This window comes from Cervus elaphus, chromosome X (assembly GCF_910594005.1).
Source record: "Cervus elaphus chromosome X, mCerEla1.1, whole genome shotgun sequence".
NCBI lineage: Eukaryota > Metazoa > Chordata > Mammalia > Artiodactyla > Cervidae > Cervus > Cervus elaphus.
Window position 1 is genome coordinate 98,230,013 of NC_057848.1, and position 20,673 is coordinate 98,250,685.

The following is a 20,673-nucleotide window of genomic DNA, read 5'->3' on the forward strand; positions in this document are numbered from 1 at the left end:
AGTGAAATACTTTAAAGATACATTGTTGATGAGCAAATTAGCTTGTTTGTAAGACATACTTGTAAAAAAAATTATGGCTTCTAGAGAAAAAAATAGAAATTGTTTAGTTAAAATTTAAGTCTTTTTTAATTGAAATATAGTTGATTTGCAATGTTTCATAAGTTCAGCAAAGAGATTCAGTGATTCTTTTTCAGATTCTTTTCTAGTATGGGTTATTACAAGATATTGAATATAGTTCCCTGTATGATACAGTCAGTCATTGTTAAGTCTTTTTTACTTTAAATTTTGGGTTTCATTAAAGTCTAACTCTAGTATAATCAATTCTTCATTAGCCATTGCAATCTATATGTGAAGATTTATTTTCCTTTTAATGATGTTGTTGATTTCAAAAGTGTTTTTCTCCATTTAAGTAAACATGAGAAGACAAAGGAATTTAAATTTGTCACAGATACTGTGCTCTTAGCTAAGGAAGATTTTATGTTATTTGTGAGCACATACTAAGTACTTGTTGACTAATTCTGGTACTGAATTCATTGTTACCTCTGTTCAATATCTATTGATCAAACTCTCATTTTTTTTTTTTTAATTTTTTTATTAGTTGGAGGCTAATTGCTTCACAACATTTCAGTGGGTTTTGTCATACATTGATATGAATCAGCCATAGATTTACACTTATTCCCCATCCCGATCCCCCCTCCCATCTCCCTCTCCACCCGATTCCTCTGGGTCTTCCCAGTGCACCAGTCCGGAGCACTTGTCTCATGCATCCCACCTGGGCTGGTGATCTGTTTCACCATAGATAGTATACATGCTGTTCTTTTGAAACATCCCACCCTCACCTTCTCCCACAGAGTTCAAAAGTCTGTTCTGTATTTCTGTGTCTCTTTTTCTGTTTTGCATGTAGGGTTATCGTTACCATCTTTCTAAATTCCATATATATGTGTTAGTATGCTGTAATGTTCTTTATCTTTCTGGCTTACTTCACTCTGTATAAGGGGTTCCAGTTTCATCCATCTCATTAGGACTGGTTCAAATGAATTCTTTTTGACGGCTGAGTAAAATTCCATGGTGTATATGTAATCACTAAAATATTGTAAAGTAATTAGCCTCCAATTAAAATAATTAAATTAAAAAAAATCAAACTCTCATTCTTGAATTAGCACTAACTTTCACTTTCTTCCCGCTAAGAACGGGATAGACATTTTAGACCTTTTATAGTATAATTCACGGTTGACCAGTACTATGGTTTTCTGTTGTTTAGTTGCTTTGTACTTTATATTATTAGGTTGGTACAAAAGTAATTGCAGTTTTGCATTGTTGAACTTTGCCGTTTGAGTTTGGAATACATTCTTAAATAAGTGTGGTTATGTTATACATCATTTTAGTGTGCATTTCTTGCTTTATGTTTTTTTGCTAATGAATTACTACTTGCTGTGTGTTTTATATTTATTTTAGAATAGGGAAATGATGTTAGACAAAAAGCAAATTCAAATGATTTTCATATTCAAGTTCAAAATGGATTGTAAAGCAGCAGAGACAACTCACATCAACAATGCATTTGGCCCGGAAACTACTAACGAACATAAAGTGTGGTGGTGGTTCAGTAAGTTTTGCAAACAAAACAAGAGCCTTGAAGATGAGGAGCACAGTGGCTGGCCATTGGGAGTTGACAACAACCAACTGAGAGCAATCATCAAAGCTGATCCTCTTACAACTATACAAGAAATTGCCAAAGAACTCAGTGTCAACCATTCTACAATGGTTTGATATTTGAAGCAAATTGGAAAGGTGAAAAAGCTTGATACGTGGGCGCCTCATGAGCTGACTGATAATCAAAAAAATTGTCATTTTGAAGTGTTCTTTTATTCTATGCAACAATGAACCATTTCTTGATTGGATTGTGTCATGCAACAAAAACTGGATTTTATACAACCAGTGATGACCGGCTCAGTGGTTGGACTGAAAAGAAGCTCCAAAGCTCTTCCCAAAACCAAATTTGCACCAAAATAAAGTCATGGTCACTATTTGGTGGTCTGCTATCTGTCTGGTCCACTACAGCTTTCTGAATCCCAGCAAAACCATTACATCTGAGAAGTATGCTTAGCAAATCGATGAGATGCACCAAAAACTGCAGTGCCTGCAGCTGGCATTGGTCAACAGAAAGGGCCCAATTCTGCTCCATGACAGTGCCCGACTGCACGTTGCACAGCCAACGCTTTACCAGTTGAAAGAATTAGACTACAAAGTTTTGCCTCATCTGCCATTATGCACATGACCTCTCATCAACCAACTAACACTTCCTAAAGCATCTTGACAACTTTTTGCAGGGAAAATGCTTCCACAACCAGCAGGAGGCAGAAAATGTTTTCCAAGAGTTCGTCAAATCCTGAAGCATGGATTTTTACACTACAGAAAATAAAGAAACAAATGTGAAGATTGTAATGGTTCCTGATTTCATTAATAAAGATGTATTTGAATCTAGATCAGTTCAGTTCAGTTGCTCAGTTGTGTCTGACTCTTTGCGACCCCACAGACTGTAGCACATCAGGCCTCCTTGTCCATCACCAACTCCTGGAGTTTACTCAAACTTACTTGAGTCTAGTTATAATGATTGAAAATTCACAGTCCAGAACCACAATTACATTTGCACCAACCTAATAAATAGTATTCAATTGCTATATTGCATTCAGTGAAGTATACATAAAATTGATTTTGTTATCTTTGTTAAAGACAATCTTAATGTTTTAGGCATTGTGAAATAAGCTAGAATATATAATTTTCTCAGTGTTTTCAATTTGTGTTTTAATTTTTTATAAATCACATGCTTTAGACTTTTTAATTCTTCTTCTAATGCTGTGTCAGTACTGTAGCAGCACCATAGTCCTAAGTATGTGGCAAATACTTTAAATTCACTTTCACCTTTAGTCTCCTTAATTTAACATTTTTCATGGCTTATATTTGGCTTGATTTAGAATTTGTAAAACTGTAAGTGTGCAATTGAAATTAATCTTCATACGGTATGGGGATGGTGTTTATGAAAGGTAGTTGCAAGGCAACTAAATAGTTCAGTTAACAAGAAAGATGCATTCTAATGATACAGTATTATGTTGCAGTTAAAAACAATCTAGGTTTAAATCCCAAGTCTTTCTAGTTTGATTGACTTTAGGCAAGTTACTTAATCTTTACCAGAGCTTCCTTATCTATAAAATAGGGATGATGGAAGTACCTACCTCTGGATTGTTATCAGAATCAAATTCATGTGAATAGTGTATGGCACTTATAAGTGTTCAATATATACTACTTTTCACTTAAATACTGATCACCAGAGTTAGAGAGAACTCTAGGAATCATAGAGATGTGTTCCAAAAGTTGGACACATGTCTTGGTGAGCTGAGCCAGTGATTATCTTGTATTTATTTCAGAATAATTTCCTACTCGAGGCTTCCCAGGTGGCACTATTGTTTAAAAAAAACAAACAAAAAAAAAACACTACAATATTGTAAAGTAATTAGCCTCCAAGTAATAAAAATAAATGAAAAAAAAAATCCACCTGCCAATGCGGAAGACGTAAGAGATGAGGGTTCGATTCCTGGGTCAAGAAGATCTCCTGGAGAAGGAAATGGCAACCTCTTCCGGTATTCTTGCCTGGAGAATCCCATGGCCAGAGAAGCCTGGCGGGCTATAGTCCACAGGGTCGCAACAAGTTGGATATGACTGAAGTGACAGCATAATACAATATCCTAGTCAAAAAGTAGACTTCTGATCTATGTACAGACCAGAAATGGCTAGCAGAGATGCCGAAACTGGGGATACCTATTGTTCAAAATGAAAATACTTTAAGTGATTTGTTAAATGAATTTTCATTACAATGAAATTGATGCTAAACAGGAAAAGCTTGAGAGCCGGTTAGAAATACCCATTAGCTTGTAAATACTGGTCAATATTACATTGTTTATTTAGTACCCAGTAGGGTGCTGTAGTCTCCACAAATACTTTCTTTTGAAATGTATCCTTTTAGGATTGAAATTTATTAGGGTTGGAGTTTTTAAATAATTAACCTTCCTAGCGTGTTTCACACATTTCCTTCACCATACTATACTGAATATATGAAACATTTTAACCTTTTTCTTTTCTCTCTTTTGGTTTTCTGGTCCCAACTGTTTTCTTTTTTTAAGTTTTTATTGGAGTATAGTTAATTTACAATGTTGTGTTATTTTCAGTTGTACAGCAGAGTAAATCAGTTATGTGCATATATATATATACACACACACACACACACACACACACATATATATATACACACACACACATATTCACTCTTCTTTAGATTATTTTCCCATATAGGCCATTACAGAGTATTGAGTAGAGTTCTCTGCTATACAGTAAGTCCTTATTAGTTATCTATTTTATATATAGTTGACTTTTTTCTTATAATTTAGGAATATTATGAACATTATTTATTGTATTTCCTTGTAATCTAGCAATGCCCTTAAGGCCTGTTGAAGTGTTTAGGTCTACTTGTTCCTATGCTAAATGCCCCTGTTCTGTCAAGCATTTATCATTTCTTGCATCTACATTTTGTATGTCTTCCTCCAGCTGTTTTCATACAGCTGTCAGGATGTTCTTTCTGGCAGCTCTTTCCACTGACTTCCCTTCCCCCTTATTTCCTACTTGGAATCTGCAGAGGGCCAGAAAAGTTAGCCAAACTGGTCATGTTAGTCTGTGCATATTATAACATCTACCTTGGGTGCTGAAGCCTTTTTTTTTTTTTTTAGTGGGGGTGCACACTTCCTATTTCTTGATGGTAGATAAAAGACTTCTGAATAAATGAGGTATTACTGTATTTGTTATATAAACAGTGGTCAGTATTAGCTAAGTGTATTTGATACACTGATAGCAAATCTAGGTTAGTCTAGTTATTTTATCTTTTTAAAGTAGTAACATTACATTTTTCTAAAATCTATAAGTCAATTTAACTTCCCTTCCCTACAGATAATTTGGTTCAGGTTTTAAGTTTGTTGAATATTTGAAATTTACTTATTGTGTTTTCCAAAGGTAAAGTATATTTTTTGTATACATAATGCATCTTTCAGAACATACCTTACATCTTTATTTTCTACTCATCCTTCCTTATATCCTGCTGCTGCTGCTGCTGCTAAGTCACTTCAGTCATTTCCAACTCTGTGTGACCCCATAGACGGCAGCCCACCAGGCTCCCCCATCTCTGGGATTCTCTAGGCAAGAACAGTGGAGTGGGTTGCCATTTCCTTCTCCAATGCATGAAAGTGAGAAATGAAAGTGAAGTCGCTCAGTCGTGTTCGACTCTTTGGGACCCCATGGACTACAGCCCACGAGGCTCCTCCATCCATGGGATTTTCCAGGCAAGAGTACTGGAGTGGGGTGCCATTGCCTTCTCCACCTTATATCCTAAATTATTCTAATTGTTTTCTTTTAAAATAATTTGTAAATGTGCAAAGCATCATCTCTGTAGCCCTTCCATTTGACAGTTTCACACTCTTTACAGTGCTTATTCGTATCCTAAGCCACTTGAAATCTCTTTTTTATAAATAATCCATCAATAACAGCTGTCTTATTCTGAGATTTGATATTACAGGGTGTTGTTTATCTGTGACATTATTATATATTTATGAATACATAGTGTGAATATATCGGAGAAGGCAGTGTCACCCCACTCCATTACTCTTGCCTGGAAAATCCCACGGCCGGAGGAGCCTGGTGGGCTGCAGTCCATGGGGTCGCAAAGAGTCGGACATGACTGAGCTACTTCACTTTCACTTTTCACTTGCATGCATTGGAGAAGGAAATGGCAACCCACTCCAGTGTTCTTGCCTGGAGAATCCCAAGGATGGGGGAGCCTGGTGGGCTGCCGTCTATGGGATGGACACGACTGAAGTGACTTAGCAGCAGCAGCAGCAGTGTGAATATATATACATATATGTATTATATATATATATATATGTATATATATGTATACTTGATAATCAAGAATTTTATGTAGGTAGTTACTTGTTCAGTTGTGTTGGATCCTTTGCCATCTCATGGACTGTAGCCCGCCAGGCTCCTCTGGGATTCTCCAGGCAAGAATACTGGAGAGGGTTGCCATTCCCTTCTCCAGGGGATCTTCCCTACCCAGGGATGGAACCCAGGTCTCCTGCATTACAGGCAGATTCAATGTAACCTGAAACTTATTACTCACTTGACAATACTTCCCATGTAATTCTGCGTTCAAAATTAACCTAATTAGTGTAATATCTCTCTTTGGGATTTTTCAGGGGCCCTCTGAAGCAACCCAAAGTTAGCTAGAAGTCAAAAGTGCTTCATTAGAATGATTCACGAAATTTTTCAACAAATATCAAACAGATTTAGAACACTCAGTCAGATAGGATTATAGGTCATTGTGAAACAATAGCTATTCACTTAACCTAAGTAACAATAAAGGATTTCAGAACAGATCATTTAAGAGATAAAGAAACTTAAATTTATTATCAAAGGCAGTTCAACACATGAAGAAAAGATGTCTTCTTCACAGAGAGAAAAGCCAAATTCAAGTTTTTGCACCAGCTTAGGTTTAAGCTCATTTAAAGATAAACTTAATTAAATTTATTTTAAACTTAGTCAGTCCTGACCATGCACAAAACTTTTCTCAGGGTCTACTTTCCACAAACCTTCTTACCACTTTCTGTACCCATTACTTTGTTCTCCCATCCTGAAAGAGCTACCTGAGAGTCAGACCTACTTCCTTTTCCCCTCATAACATCCAATTCCATTCTTCATACCTTTTTTACTGAAAACATACATTCTATTTTCCTTAAGCAACCAAGAATTGACATTTATATTAGCATTCTGTAGATTGGTGCACATAAATACCAGTGATAATTTCTAAAAATATTTGCTTTCTTATAGAGAAAATCTCAAGATGGCACCAAACATTATTCATTAATAGTCCCAAATCTCTTTAGATTCTCTGTAAGAGAAAATTAATGTTTAGTAATAAATATTTCAAACTCTTATTTTATTTGGAAATGACCTAACTATTCAATAGACTTTTCATCACTTAGTTTACCACAACCCTTAGAAATTCAAGTTACCTCAATCTGGAGAGACTGTTTTAGACAGACATTCCTAAAGCATACTTATTTTTAATAGAGTTTATCTATCTAAAAGTTCATATCTTATTTGCATTTTTTAGAAGTTTCTGTACTTGAGGAACTTTCTTTGTTGACAGTCTTGTAACAGATATAATAATATTTAACTTATATTAAACCTAGGCACAATGAAAATATTCTGCCTAATGTTAATGATTCTTAGACATGTCTATATTATAGATCAACAAACAAACATTAATACCAAGTATTTAATACTGAATATTCCCTAGTTCACATGAACCTGAAATTCATTTAGGTTAATTTCTGTTGTGTTTAGAATTATTTGATTTAAAAGCACTTACTTTTCTTTAGGCCAGTTAGATTACAGCTCATTTACAAACTGATCTCAGCAATATTATCCAAAAACAAAGACACACACTGAAGCATACGTAATTACAGAGATCTCTTACTTTTCTGTTTGAGATTTAAAATGTCTCTCTACCCTCTCCCCACTTTTTTTTTTTTAGCTTGAATCTCTAATTTGCCCAAGAGTAAGGTCTCAGGCAAACTGGGCTGTGTATTTCAAGGACATGGCAAGGGTTAACTTCAAGCTTTTCCCTAGGCAGGCCTTTTAAACAAGCTAACTAATAATGAATGATGTTGAGCATCTTTTCATGTGTTTGTTAGCCATCTGTATGTCTTCTTTGGAGAAATGTCTGTTTAGTTCTTTGGCCTATTTTTTGATTGGGTCATTTGTTTTTCTGGAACTGAGCTGCAGGAGTTGCTTGTATATTTTTGAGATTAATCCTTTGTCTGTTGCTTCATTTGCTATTATTTTCTCCCAATTTGAGGGCTGTCTTTTCACCTTACTTATACTTTCCTTTGTAGTGCAAAAGCTTTTAAGTTTCATTAGGTCCCATTTGTTTAGTTTTGCTTTTATTTCCAGTATTCTGGGAGGTGGGTCATAGAGGATCCTGCTGTGATTCATGTCGGAGAGTGTTTTGCCTATGTTCTCCTCTAGGAGTTTTATAGTTTCTGGTCTTACATTTAGATCTTTAATCCATTTTGAGTTTATTTTTGTGTATGGTGTTAGAAAGTGTTCTAGTTTCATTCTTTTACAAGTGGTTGACCAGTTTTCCCAGCACCACTTGTTAAAGAGGTTGTCTTTTTCCATTGTATATCCTTGCCTCCTTTGTCAAAGATAAGGTGTCCATAGGTTCATGGATTTATCTCTGGGCTTTCTATTCTGTTCCATTGATCTATATTTCTGTCTTTGTGCCAGTACCATACTGTCTTGATGACTGTGGCTTTGAAGTAGAGTCTGAAGTCAGGCAGGTTGATTCCTCCAGTTCCATTCTTCTTTCTCAAGATTACTTTGGCTATTCGAGGTTTTTTGTATTTCCATACAAATTGTGAAATTATTTGTTCTAGTTCTGTAAAAATACCATTGGTAGCTTGATAGGGATTGCATTGAATCTATAGATTGCTTTGGGTAGAATAGCCATTTTGACAATATTGATTCTTCCAATCCATGAACAGGGTATGTTTCTCCATCTGTTTATGTCCTCTTTGATTTCTTTCATCAGTGTTTTATAGTTTTCTATGTATAGGTCTTTTGTTTCTTTAGGTAGATATACTCCTAAGTGTTTTATTCTTTTTGTTGCAATGGTGAATGGTATTGTTTCCTTAATTTCTCTTTCTGGTTTTTCATTGTTAGTATATAGGAATGCAAGGGATTTCTGTGTGTTAATTTTATATCCTACAAGTCTACAAGCAATAAATGCTGGAGAGGGTGTGGAGAAAAGGGAACCCTCTTACACTGTTGGTGGGAATGCAAACTAGTACAGCCACTATGGAGAACAGTGTGTAGATTCCTTAAAAAACTGGAAATAGAACTGCCATATGACCCAGCAATCCCACTTCTGGGCATACACACTGAGGAAACCAGATCTGAAAGAGACACCTGCACCCCAATGTTCATCGCAGCACTGTTTATAATAGCCAGGACATGGAAGCAAGCTAGATGCCCATCAGCAGATGAATGGATAAGGAAGCTGTGGTACATATACACCATGGAATATTACTCAGCCGTCAAAAAGAATTCATTTGAACCAGTCCTAATGAGATGGATGAAACTGGAGCCCATTATACAGAGTGAAGTAAGCCAGAAAGATAAAGAACATTACAGCATAAGACAAGTGCTCGGGCATGGTGCACTGGGAAGACCCAGAGGAATCGGGTGGAGAGGGAGGTGGGAGGGGGGATCGGGATGGGGAATACGTGTAACTCTATGGCTGATTCATATCAATGTATGACAAAACCCACTGAAATGTTGTGAAGTAATTAACCTCCAACTAATAAAAAAAATTTTTTTAAATAAAAATAAATAAAAACAAAAAAAATAAACAAGCTAACTATTTTTAATTACATATGCAATAAAGAACTGATTCTGCAGTTCCCAAGAAATAAAAAATTTCACTTTAATCAGTTTTCTCTGGAGTCTAATATCATGGTGATACTGTCTTTTTCTTTCTGTGGTCATGGTCTCGTCAGTCAGTTAAGTCGCTCAGCCATGTCTGACTCTTTGTGACCCCATGGACTGTAGCACACCAGACTTCCCTGTCCATCACTGACTCCCAGAGCTTGCTCAAATTCATGTCCTTCAAGTTGGTGATGCCATCCAACCATCTCATCCTCTGTCGTCCCCTTCTCCTGCCTTCAGTCTTTCCCAGCATCAGGGTTTCTTCCAATAAGTCAGTTCTTCGCATCAGGTGGCCAAAGTATTGGAGTTTCAGCTTCAGCATCAGTTCTTCCAATGAATATTCAGGACCTTTCCTTTAGGATGAACTGGTTAGATCTCCCTGCAGTCCAAGGGACTCTCAAGAGTCTTCTCCAACACCACAGTTCAAAAGCATCGATTCTTCGGCACTCCACTTTCTTTATAGTCCCAACTGTCACATCCGTGCATGACTACTGGAAAAACCGTAGCTTTAACTAGACAGGCCTTTGTTAGCAAAGTAATGTCTCTGCTTTTTAATATGCTGTCTAGATTGGTCATAGCTTTTCTTCCAGGGAGCAAGTGTCTTTTAATTTTATGGCTACAGTTACCATCTGCAGTGACTTTGGAGCCCAGGAAAATAAAGTCTGTCACTGTTTCCACTGTTTCCTCATCTATTTGCCATGAAGTGATGGGACTGGATGCCATGATACAAAGGGCAGAAGTAATACCAGACCTGCATAACCATCCTCTACTGTGTCACCCTGCTACTGTACATTACACTTGTCACTTTTAAGTGCATACATTTTTATTGATGTGCAAATTCTGAGTAGAAATCCCACTTCTCGTGTGTTTCAAAACAACAACTTGTAAGAAGGCAGTATCTTATGTGAGAAATGGGTATTCCAAACCCAATTTTAAAGTACCAAAAGTGTGTTGTTATTTCTACTTTTGTGTTGAGTAACATCTGACTTCAGTTTCAGATGCTCTTGTTTCAGTAGTGCTGGTTGTGACTGGCACTTGATTCGCTAAATTTTTCAGTTATTACCCTTATGAACTAAATGAATTAAAGCTTATTTTGCAGCTTCTTTTTTTGATTAAAGGATAGTTGGTTTATAATGTGTTCTTTACTGGGGTACAACAAAATGATTTAGTTTTAGATGTGTGTATACACACACACATATATATATACATACAAACACATATATACACCTTCTTTCTCAGATTCTTTTCCATTATAGGTTATTGCAAACTATTAAATATAGTTAACTATGCTATACAGGAAGACCTTGTCATTTATCTGTCTTATAATTCATAGTGTGTATCTGTTAATTCTAAGCTCCTAATTCATCCCTCCCCCACCATTCCCCTTTGGTTTGTTTAAGTTTGTTTTCCATGTTTTTGAGTCTGTTTCTGTTTTGTAAATGAGTTGTTTTTTGTCATTATTTAGATTCCTCTATAAAGTGATATCATATGGTATATATGTTTATTTGACATACTTCACTTAGAATGATCATCTCCCAAGAACATCCATGTTGTTGCAAATGGCATGGTTTCATTCTTTTTCGTGGCCAAGTAATATTCCATTGTGTATATATACCACAACCTCTTTATCCATTCATCTGCTGATTAAAATTTAGGTTGCTTCCATGTCCTGGCTATTGTAAATAGTGCTGTAGTGTATACATTGTGATGCATGCATCTTTTTGAATTACTGTTTTCTCCAAGTACATGCCCAGGAGTGGGATTCCTAGATCATTTGGTAGCTCTGTATTAGCTTTTTAACGATCCTCCATACTGTTCTCCATAGTGGCTATACCAATGTACATTCCCACCAACACTGTAGAATTCTCTCCAAAATTTGCTGTTTGTAGATTTTTTTGACGATAGCCATTCTGACCAGTGTGAGGTAGTATCTCATTGTAGTTTTGAGTTGCACTTCTGTCATAATTAGTGACATTGAGCATCTTTTCATGTACAGTTTGGCCGTCAGTATACCTTCTTTGGAGAAATGTCTGTTTATATATTCCATCCATTTTTGATTGGGTGTTTTGTTTGTTTCTTTTGTTATTTAGCTGCATGAGTTGTTTGTATATTTTGGAGGTTAATCCAAAATTGTCAGTTGCTTTGGAGGTTAATCCAAAATCGTCGGTTGCTTTATTTGGAAATATTTTCTCCCATTCTGAGGGTTGTCTTTTTGTCTTGTTTCTGGTTTCCTTTGCTGTGCAAAATCTTTTAAGTTTAATTAGGTCCCATTTGTTTGTTTTTGTGTTATGTTCATTACTCTGAAAGGTGAATCAAAAAAGATCTGCAATTTATGTCAGAGAGTGCCTATGTTTTCCTTTAAGAGTTGTGTAGTATTATGTATCATACATTTAGGTCTTTAACCCATTTTGAGTTTGTTTTTGTGTATAATGTTAGAGAATGTCCCTGTTTCATGTAGCTATTTAGTTTTTCCAGCACCACTTATTAAAAAGACTGTCTTTTCTCCATTGTATATTCTTGTTTTCTTTGTCATGGATTCGTTGACCATAGGTGCATGAGTTTATCTCTGGGCTTTCTTTTTTTTTTTTTAAGCTATTCAATATTATTTTTTTTCCATTTATTTTTATTAGTTGGAGGCTAATTACTTTACAGTATTATAGTGGTTTCTGCCATACATTGACATGAATCAGCCATGGATTTACATGTATTCCCCATCCTGATCCCCTTTCCCACCTCCCTCTCCACCCGATCCCTCTGGGTCTTCCCAGTGCTTTCTATGCTGTTCCATCGATCTATATTTCTGTTTTTGTGACAGTGCCATGCTGTTTTGTTGACTGTAGCTTTGCAGTATAGACTGAAGTCAGGGAGCCAGATTCCTCCCACCTCATTTTTCTTTCTCAAGATTGCATTAGCTATTCAGAGTCATTTGTGTTTCCTTACAAAATTCAATTTTTTTTGTTCTAGACATGCGAAAAATGTCAGTGGTAGTTTGATAGGAATTGCATTGAAACTGTAGATTGCTTGTGGTGGTATAGTCATTTTCACAATATTAATTCTCCAGTCCAGGACATAGTATATTTCTCCATCTGTTTGTGTCATTTTTTTATTTCATTCATCAGGTTCTTAGAGTTTTTGGAATGCAGTTCTTTTGTCTCTTTAGGTAGGTTTATTCCTAGATATTTTATTATTTTTGATGCAGTGATTAATGGGATTGTTTTCTTAATTTCTCTTTCTGATCATTCATTGTTAGTGTATAAGAATACAGGAGATTTCTGTGTATTCATTTTGTATCCTGCCATTTTACCAAATTTGTTGAGGAGCTCTCATAATTTTCTGGTAGCATCTTTAGGGTCTTCTATGTATAGTATTATGTCATATGAAAATAGTGACAATTTTACTTCTTTTTATGTTTGAATTCCTTTTATTTCTTTTTCTTCTCTGTTTGCTATGGCTAGGACTTCCAAAAATACATTGAATAAATTGATGAGTGTTGACTTCCTTGTCTTGTTCCTGATCTTAGAGGAAATGCTTTCATTTTTTCACCATTGAGTATGATGTTACCTGTAGGTTTGTCATGCTGCTGCTGCTGCTAAGTTGCTTCAGTCGTGTCCAACTCTGTGTGACCCCATAGACAGCAGCCCACCAGGCTCCTCTGTCCCTGGGATTCTCCAGGCAAGAATACTGGAGTGGGTTGCCATTTTCTTCTTCAAGGTCTGTCATATATCATCCTTATTATGTTGAGGCAGTTTCCCTCTATGCCAACTTTGTGGAGAGTTTGTCATAAATGAGTATTGAATTTTGTCAGAAGCTTTTTCTGCATCTATTGAGATGATCATATGATTTTTATTCTTCAGTTTGTTAATGTGGTATATCACATTGATTTGCATATATTGAAGAATCCCTTCATCCCTGGGATAAAGCCCACTTGATCATGGTGTGTGATCCTTTTAATATGTTGTTGGATTTGATCTGCTAGTATTTTTTTGAGAATTTTATGTCTGTGTTTATCAGTGATATTGGCCTGTAATTTTCTTTGTTTCTGATATCTTTGTCTGATTTTGTTACCAGCGTGATGGTGGCCTTGTAAAACGAGCTTAGGAGTTTTCCTTCTTCAGAAAATTTTTGGAAGAGTTTTAGAAGGATAGATGTTAAATTTTCTCTAAATATCTCATAGAAATCACCTGTGAAGCCATCTAGTCCTGAACTTTAGTTTGTTGGAAGTTTTTAAATCACAGTTTCAATTTCAGTGCTTATTGTTAGTCTGTTCATATTTTCTGTTTCTTCTTGGTTCAGACTTGGAAGATTGTACCTTTCTAAGAATTTGTCAGTTTTTTCTAGGTTATCCATTTTATTGACATAAAGTTGCTTGTAGTAGTCTCTTGTGATCCTTTGTATTTCTGTGGTGTCTTTTGTAACTTCTCCGTTTTTATTTTTAGTTTTATGGATTTTATCCCTTTCACTTTTTTCTTGAGGAGTCTGGCTAGAGGTTCATCAATTTTTTTTTTTTAATATTTTCAAAGAACCAGCTTTTACTTTTCATTGATCTTTTCTATTACTGTCATTGTCTCTATTTCTTTTATTTCTGCTCTGGTCATTATGATTTCTTTCCTTCTACTAATTTTGGATTTTTCTGGTTGCTTTAGGTATAAGGTTAGGTTGTTTTGAGGTTTTTTTGTTTGTTTCTTGAGGTTGTATTGCTGTAAACTTTACTCTTAGAACTGCTTTTGCTGCATCCCATAGGTTTTGGGTTATTGTGTTTTCATTGTCATTTGTCTCTAAGTATTTTTTATTTCCTCTTTGATTTTCAGTGATCCATTGGTTGTTTAGTCTCCACATGTATGTGTTTTTTACAGTTTATCTTTCCCTGTAATTTGTTTCTAATCTCAATGTTGTGGTCAGAAAAGATTCCTGATACAATCTTAATTTTCTTAAATTACTGCAGCTTGATTCGTGGCCTAGTGTGTGATACATTCTAGAGAAGTTCTATGTGCACTTGAAAAGTGTACTCTGCTGCTTGTGTATGAAATGACGTAAAAATATCAATTAATTCCATCTGATCTAATGCATCATTTAAAGCCAGTGTTTCGTTATTGATTTTCTGTCTGGGTGATCTGTCCATTGGTGTAAATGGGTCATTAAAAAGTCATCCACTATTGTGTTACTGTTGATTTTCCCTTTTATGGTTATTAACCTTTGGCTTATATATCAAGGTGATCCTCAATTTCCGTAAGTAGTGATGTTGAGAATTTTTTCATGTGCCTGTTGACCATTTGTATGTCTTCTGGAGAAATGTTTATTTAGGTCTGCCCATTTTTTATTGTTTGTTTGTTTGTTTGTTTTTGATATTGAGCTGTTTGAGCTTTTCATATGTTTTGGAAATTAAGCCCTTATTGGTCACATCATTTCAAATATTCTCCCATTCCATAGGTTGTCTTTTCAATTTGCTTGTGATTTTCTTTGCTGTGAAAAATTTCATAAATTTTATTAGGATATTTTGCAGTTTCTTTAATTCCAATACAAAGGTAAATATATTGCCAAGAGAGGAATTTGTGACAGAGAACACATTTTGTCATCTTTTATACCATTAAGCCTTTATTCCTATGCTGAGCTGTGTTCAGTCATGTCCTACTCTTTTGCGACCCCATGGACTGTAGCTGACCAGGCTCCTCTGTCCATGGGATTTTCCAGGCAAGAATACTAGAGTGGATTGCTGTTGCCTTCTCCAAGGGATCTTCCCGGCCCAGGGATCAAACCCAAGTCTCTTGTGTCTCCTGCAATGGCAGGTGGATTCTTCACCACTAAGCTACTTGGCCAATGAAAGTAAAAAGGAACTTAGTTTATAAAAGGTAGATTCAGGATTTAAACCAATTTTCAAGTCAATTATAATCTCACATGATACCAGTGGGCAACATTTCCAGTCCTATTGCATCTTCCAGAATCTTGTTATATTTATTAACTGGTACTAATGAATGTAATACTTTTAGGAAAACAGTTGGCCCACTGATCTAATTTGTGATCATTTTTAGCATTTATTCAGCAAGTTAGTTTGATAGAAAGGAATTAGAATTGGTCACAGAATAGGAAGGAGCATTTTACATAGAGATCCAAATTTTAATAGAAATATGACGTGTTCTGGGTATGGTTTTGTGATTATTCTAACCCCTTAAGGTCTTAAAGCCTTTTTGCTCATGTACCCCTCAAACACTTAGAAGTTGGCCTATATAATTTTTCATCATAAGATTCAAATAATTACCAAGAATATAGTTTCTAACAGTACAAATGTTGATGTGGCATAATAAAACAGTAACATCACCCCTTTAAATATATTCAATGGGATTTAAGTATCAGAAATATTTGATTGCCACTATCACCCATTTCAAATAATTAATGGAAATAGATTTTTAAAAAATTTCTTAAGACAGTAAGCTTCTCAGTATTAAAAAAAAAACTGTCTTCTGGATTCAGTAATTCCAATTATTATTTGTGTAAAATTAATCAAACTCTCATAAATACATTACAGTTTTGATAAATGATTAAACACAAATTAAATTTCTTGAAATACATTGCTTAATAAAGTGGAAGGAGAGGAAGTTGAGCATTTAGACAATGACTTTCTTTGAGTTATTTTTGTTGTTGTTGTTCAGTTACTCAGTTGTGTCCAACTCTTTGCGACCCCATAGACTACAGCACACCAGGCTTACCTGTCCTTCACCATCTCCTGGAGTTTCAAACTCATGTCCGTTGAGTCGGTGATGCCATCCAACCATCTCGTCCTCTGTCATCCCCTTCTCCTGTCTTCAGTCTTTCCCAGCATCAGGGTCTTTTCCAATGAGTCAGCTCTTTGTATCAGGTAGTCAAAGTATTGGAGCTTCAGCATCAGTCCTTCCAATGAATATTAAGGGTTGATTTTAGGATTGACTAGTTTGATCTCCTTGCAGCCCAAGGGACTCTCGAGTCTTCTCCAGCACCACAGGAGTTATTTTACCTTGTGAAAAGTCCTCTTGTATCTTTATACACATACCAGTTTAAAGATTGCTGCCTTAAGTTACTTGCAGCATCTTCTACAAGATATTATTACAATTACTCAACATCATTTAGTGACTGAGAGTGGGCAGACCATGTGGGCTTGAATTTCAGCTCTGAGCCTCAGCTCTTCCTTTTACTAATTGCAGACTTTGGGAGATCTGCTTAACTCCACTGTTAACTCTTACCTGTAAAATGAAAATAGTGATTGACTGTTGCATGGGTAAAATGAAATAATACATCAGACATGCTTAGGGTAGTGTCTGACATATGAAAGTTTGCTGTACAGTAAATTCTGATAATCTTTTCAATTCTTTTGAGAATTTCATGTAAGTATCTTAAAGCCTCTGTGAGCATTTCTCAGGCAGATTTAAATAATTTAAGGATTATCCACTAATACTCTCCTTACTTCTATCCTGATTGGTCAAATAATTTTTCACATTTTGTACAAGAAGCTAGTAAAGTTTTCCTATGCATGTATATGCATACATATATTTGTATGCACACATATGTCTTCTTAAGACTGTGAATACTTAATGTCTACTCATGGTAGGGAAGCAAATGTCTACTGATGGCAGGGAAGCAAATTGTCTTTACCCACAAATATTTGTTAAACACCCATTAGAAAAGTGAAAGTTATATTTAACAAAGAAGAGGAAAACTGACTCTAAAACTTGCCCTCACTAAAGACTTATGAGATGTATGAAGATTAATAAGCCAATTTTGAAAGTAATTTGAATTAAAAAAAGAAAATTGCAACCTCTCTGATTTGAAAAGAAGCAGTAAATTCAAAGTGACCCAAAGAAGAAAGTAATATAGATAACAGGAAAAGCAGGTAACAAGAAGCAGGAAGAAAAAACAGTTGTTCACACCTTAAAATTGTAAATCATTTATTAATAATAATGTAGCATCTAAGCAGAATCAAGGTATATATATTAGCATTCAAATTATGGGTGTCTAATTTTGTCTTCTAGAATTGTAATAAAACTTGTTAAGTACAGATGCTAATCTGACTTTATTGCTAGAAAATTTTGCTATCATTACATGAACTAAACTCTCTTACATTGTTAGGAAACATAAGGATTTAGTTACTTGGTGTATTTCTTTTATATATCCTGATTTACAAAACTAGTAGTTTACTATTAAGATATTTTGTAAATATACTTTTTAATTTATATTCATATTCACCTGCTTTTCCTCTAGTACACATTAATTGAATAGGAAAGAACTGGAAAATTGAGAACTTTGATGTGAATGTTAGTATTTTGTGAGACTGAGATGAGAGACAGGACAATTTCTGTTGAGTGTTACATCAGAGATTTCTACCTTTATAGTTATATATTCTGTTTAATTCAGAATTTATCTAGGGACTTTAAACTTCCCACCAAAGTTATATAACAGTTGAAAATTTTAATTTCATTAGGAATAATTTTGTTGTGAAGGTTGTTTACCTTTTTAAGTAATTAGTAGCATATATCTGTCAATATCCCAGAACCAATGGGAATCATTATTACATTCATATAGAAACATTGCTTAAATAGGATGGGTATTTTATTGGCCATACATAAAACAGGAACTTCCTTAGATTATCACTTTAATTGGTAAACCGGGAAAAAATACTACAAAATTTGATTTTAGCTCACATGGTTATTAAAAGTCCCTCTATGCTTAGATATATTTAAAGAGAATTCTATTCTGATGTTACACTTCTGTTGTAAACTTTGAACTATCTTCCTGAGGTTTAAAAAAGTCTACTAGCCTAAAGTAAACTTTTAGAAAAGAAGCACATGTACTTCTCTACTAGGGTTTTAGGAGCAGGAATGTCTCAGTTCTTATACTTTTCTCTAATATGTATTTTCTTCTTCCATAGTTCTTTTCTGCCCTAAGCCCTTTCCAGAACCAAAGAATTACTCTCATTTAGGGATCCCCTTAGTTCTTCCTTTCAGTACATAGACCCTTTTGTCCTTCCTTTACCCTATGTATTAATATGTAGGCCTTTAGGAATTCTAAGTGCCTTATGCTGCAGTATTTCACTTCTGTGAAGGGCCTTTTTGTACTTGATATTCTAACCCAAACATTCTTTGAGGTCTAGGCCTCATGAATCTGTAAATGCAAAACAAAATGATTTGGAAATCCTGAAAATATTACAGACTGTTTTGACTTGTGCCATATTATAGACTTTTAAGTATATGTATGATTTAAACTAAGCTAACAGTGTTCCCCAAAAGCTTTCTTAGAGAACCCTATAATGAATAGATGGTTTGTTCTTAACTTATCAGTAAAGTTTGCATAAATGGTCTTTTCAGTCTGAAGAATATGAAGTGTGTTCTCTAAAGTAAATAGATAGTCCACTTTTAGTCTTTTTTTTTATACAATATTTTGCTTAGCAATCCTTTATCCACCCTCGTTGGGACTGTTTTAAGGATAGCTTAAGCTCTTTCTATGAACATTTGGTTTCCTAAGCTTTTTTACTGTGCTGATTTGACAAAACCATCCACTGGTACTTCTTGAGTCTCAATATGCTCCCTCTTAGTTAACAAGTATTTTCGCTATACAGTTAACACACATAGCCTATTGCTTTGGTTTTTACATGTCCCCATCACTAGATTATAAACTTCTTAAAGGTAGGGGCCATGACTTACTTGACTCTCTTCCCCCATGGCACCAGCTTAGTGCCTTGAATATTAGTATACAGTGAAATTTGTGATATGCAGGAACTCAAAATATTTTTTTTTAAACAGATTTGGTTCATTTGACTTGTACATCTTCTAAAACAGCAAGAGAAGATTTAGAACCAGTTGTGCAGAAATTGTTTACTCCATATACCGAAACGGAGATAGGTAAGAACCATAATCAGTGATTCATGGTGGAAAGGTAATGTGACCACTTTACTCTTCTTAGAGATATCTTGAAGGTTTCTGTAGCCTGAACTGAAATATTTTGTATTCAGCACCAGTACTTACATGTTTTACTAGGATGATTAAGCATATTCTCTTCCTAAAAATGGGGTAGTGTCTGTAAGGATAAAGGAAAATATACATCTCACACACAATGTATATATTAAGTGCAAAATTATACATTTATATGTGTACATACTTGCATAGAAAAAGACTGTCAGGAAATCTGTCAATCTTGGTGAAATTATAGGTAATTATTTTTTAATTTTCTTTATTTTATAGATGTTGTACAGCAAGCATATATTCCTTTATCAGAACATGTTTTCTTAATTTATTAAGAAAAAAAACTTGGTTCGACTGAAAGATTAAACTCTTAATTGGCAAATGCAGGAATCCTTCCTGACCAATAATTGTCTTTTAATGTATTGTATGTTAATGATGTGATATTTAGCTTTCAAAATATATGTATATCACTTTGCTACTTACTCATGGTGGAAAAATGCTTTTCAGCCATAAATTTTGTAACTTTTCTCCCCACATCATAGGGTAGTTCTTATAGATATGAATGGAGCAAATTGTAGTGAATCTTGTGTATAATTGATCAAAACGTAGCCTAATGGATCTTACTCATTTATATGAAGTGATGGTGATTTTCTTTATAGGATTAGCATGTCCAGTTGAATTCTGGCCAGTTTCCTCATTGATTCATATGTCTTCATTTTCTTTGAATGCTGTGTTTGTTCAGGCAACAATTTATTTACTCCCTACTTATTGTGTTTCCTTTTAGTTCATCTCCTGTGTGTCTTGCTTGTTTTCTTTGCAGAGATAGTGCATAAAGGGGCATTTACATAGGAAAACAAACTGATCATTCTGAGGAGCTAATATCAATATAATTAATTTCATTTTGAGCTGCCTGAATCAAATCCTGCAACCTGAAAATTTATTTCACTTTAGTTTAGAATTTAATTTGTTCCATATTTACTTTCTTTAATTAAACATCTCATATAAATATTAGTATTATTGTTTAAAATTTTATTGCAGAGTTATGGTACACAATAATATTCTTAACTGTAATATGAAATCAGTTTTATCTTTGGCTTTAATTACCTTGCTTATAAAAACTCTGAATTCCTTTTTTCTGAGGTTTTTCATAATTTTTTTGTAA

The 20,673-nt window shown here is 34.8% G+C and overlaps 1 protein-coding gene across 2 annotated transcripts in view; it reads left to right on the forward strand.

The window, feature by feature from the left end:
* CHM (CHM Rab escort protein) overlaps nucleotides 1-20,673 on the forward strand; it is a 240,676-nt gene that overhangs the window by 203,254 nt on the left and 16,749 nt on the right. For both annotated transcript variants that reach the window (XM_043895520.1, XM_043895521.1), the window contains exon 13: nucleotides 19,353-19,451. In XM_043895520.1, the coding sequence (XP_043751455.1) occupies nucleotides 19,353-19,451 (99 nt within the window). The remainder of the gene's footprint in view (nucleotides 1-19,352; nucleotides 19,452-20,673) is intronic.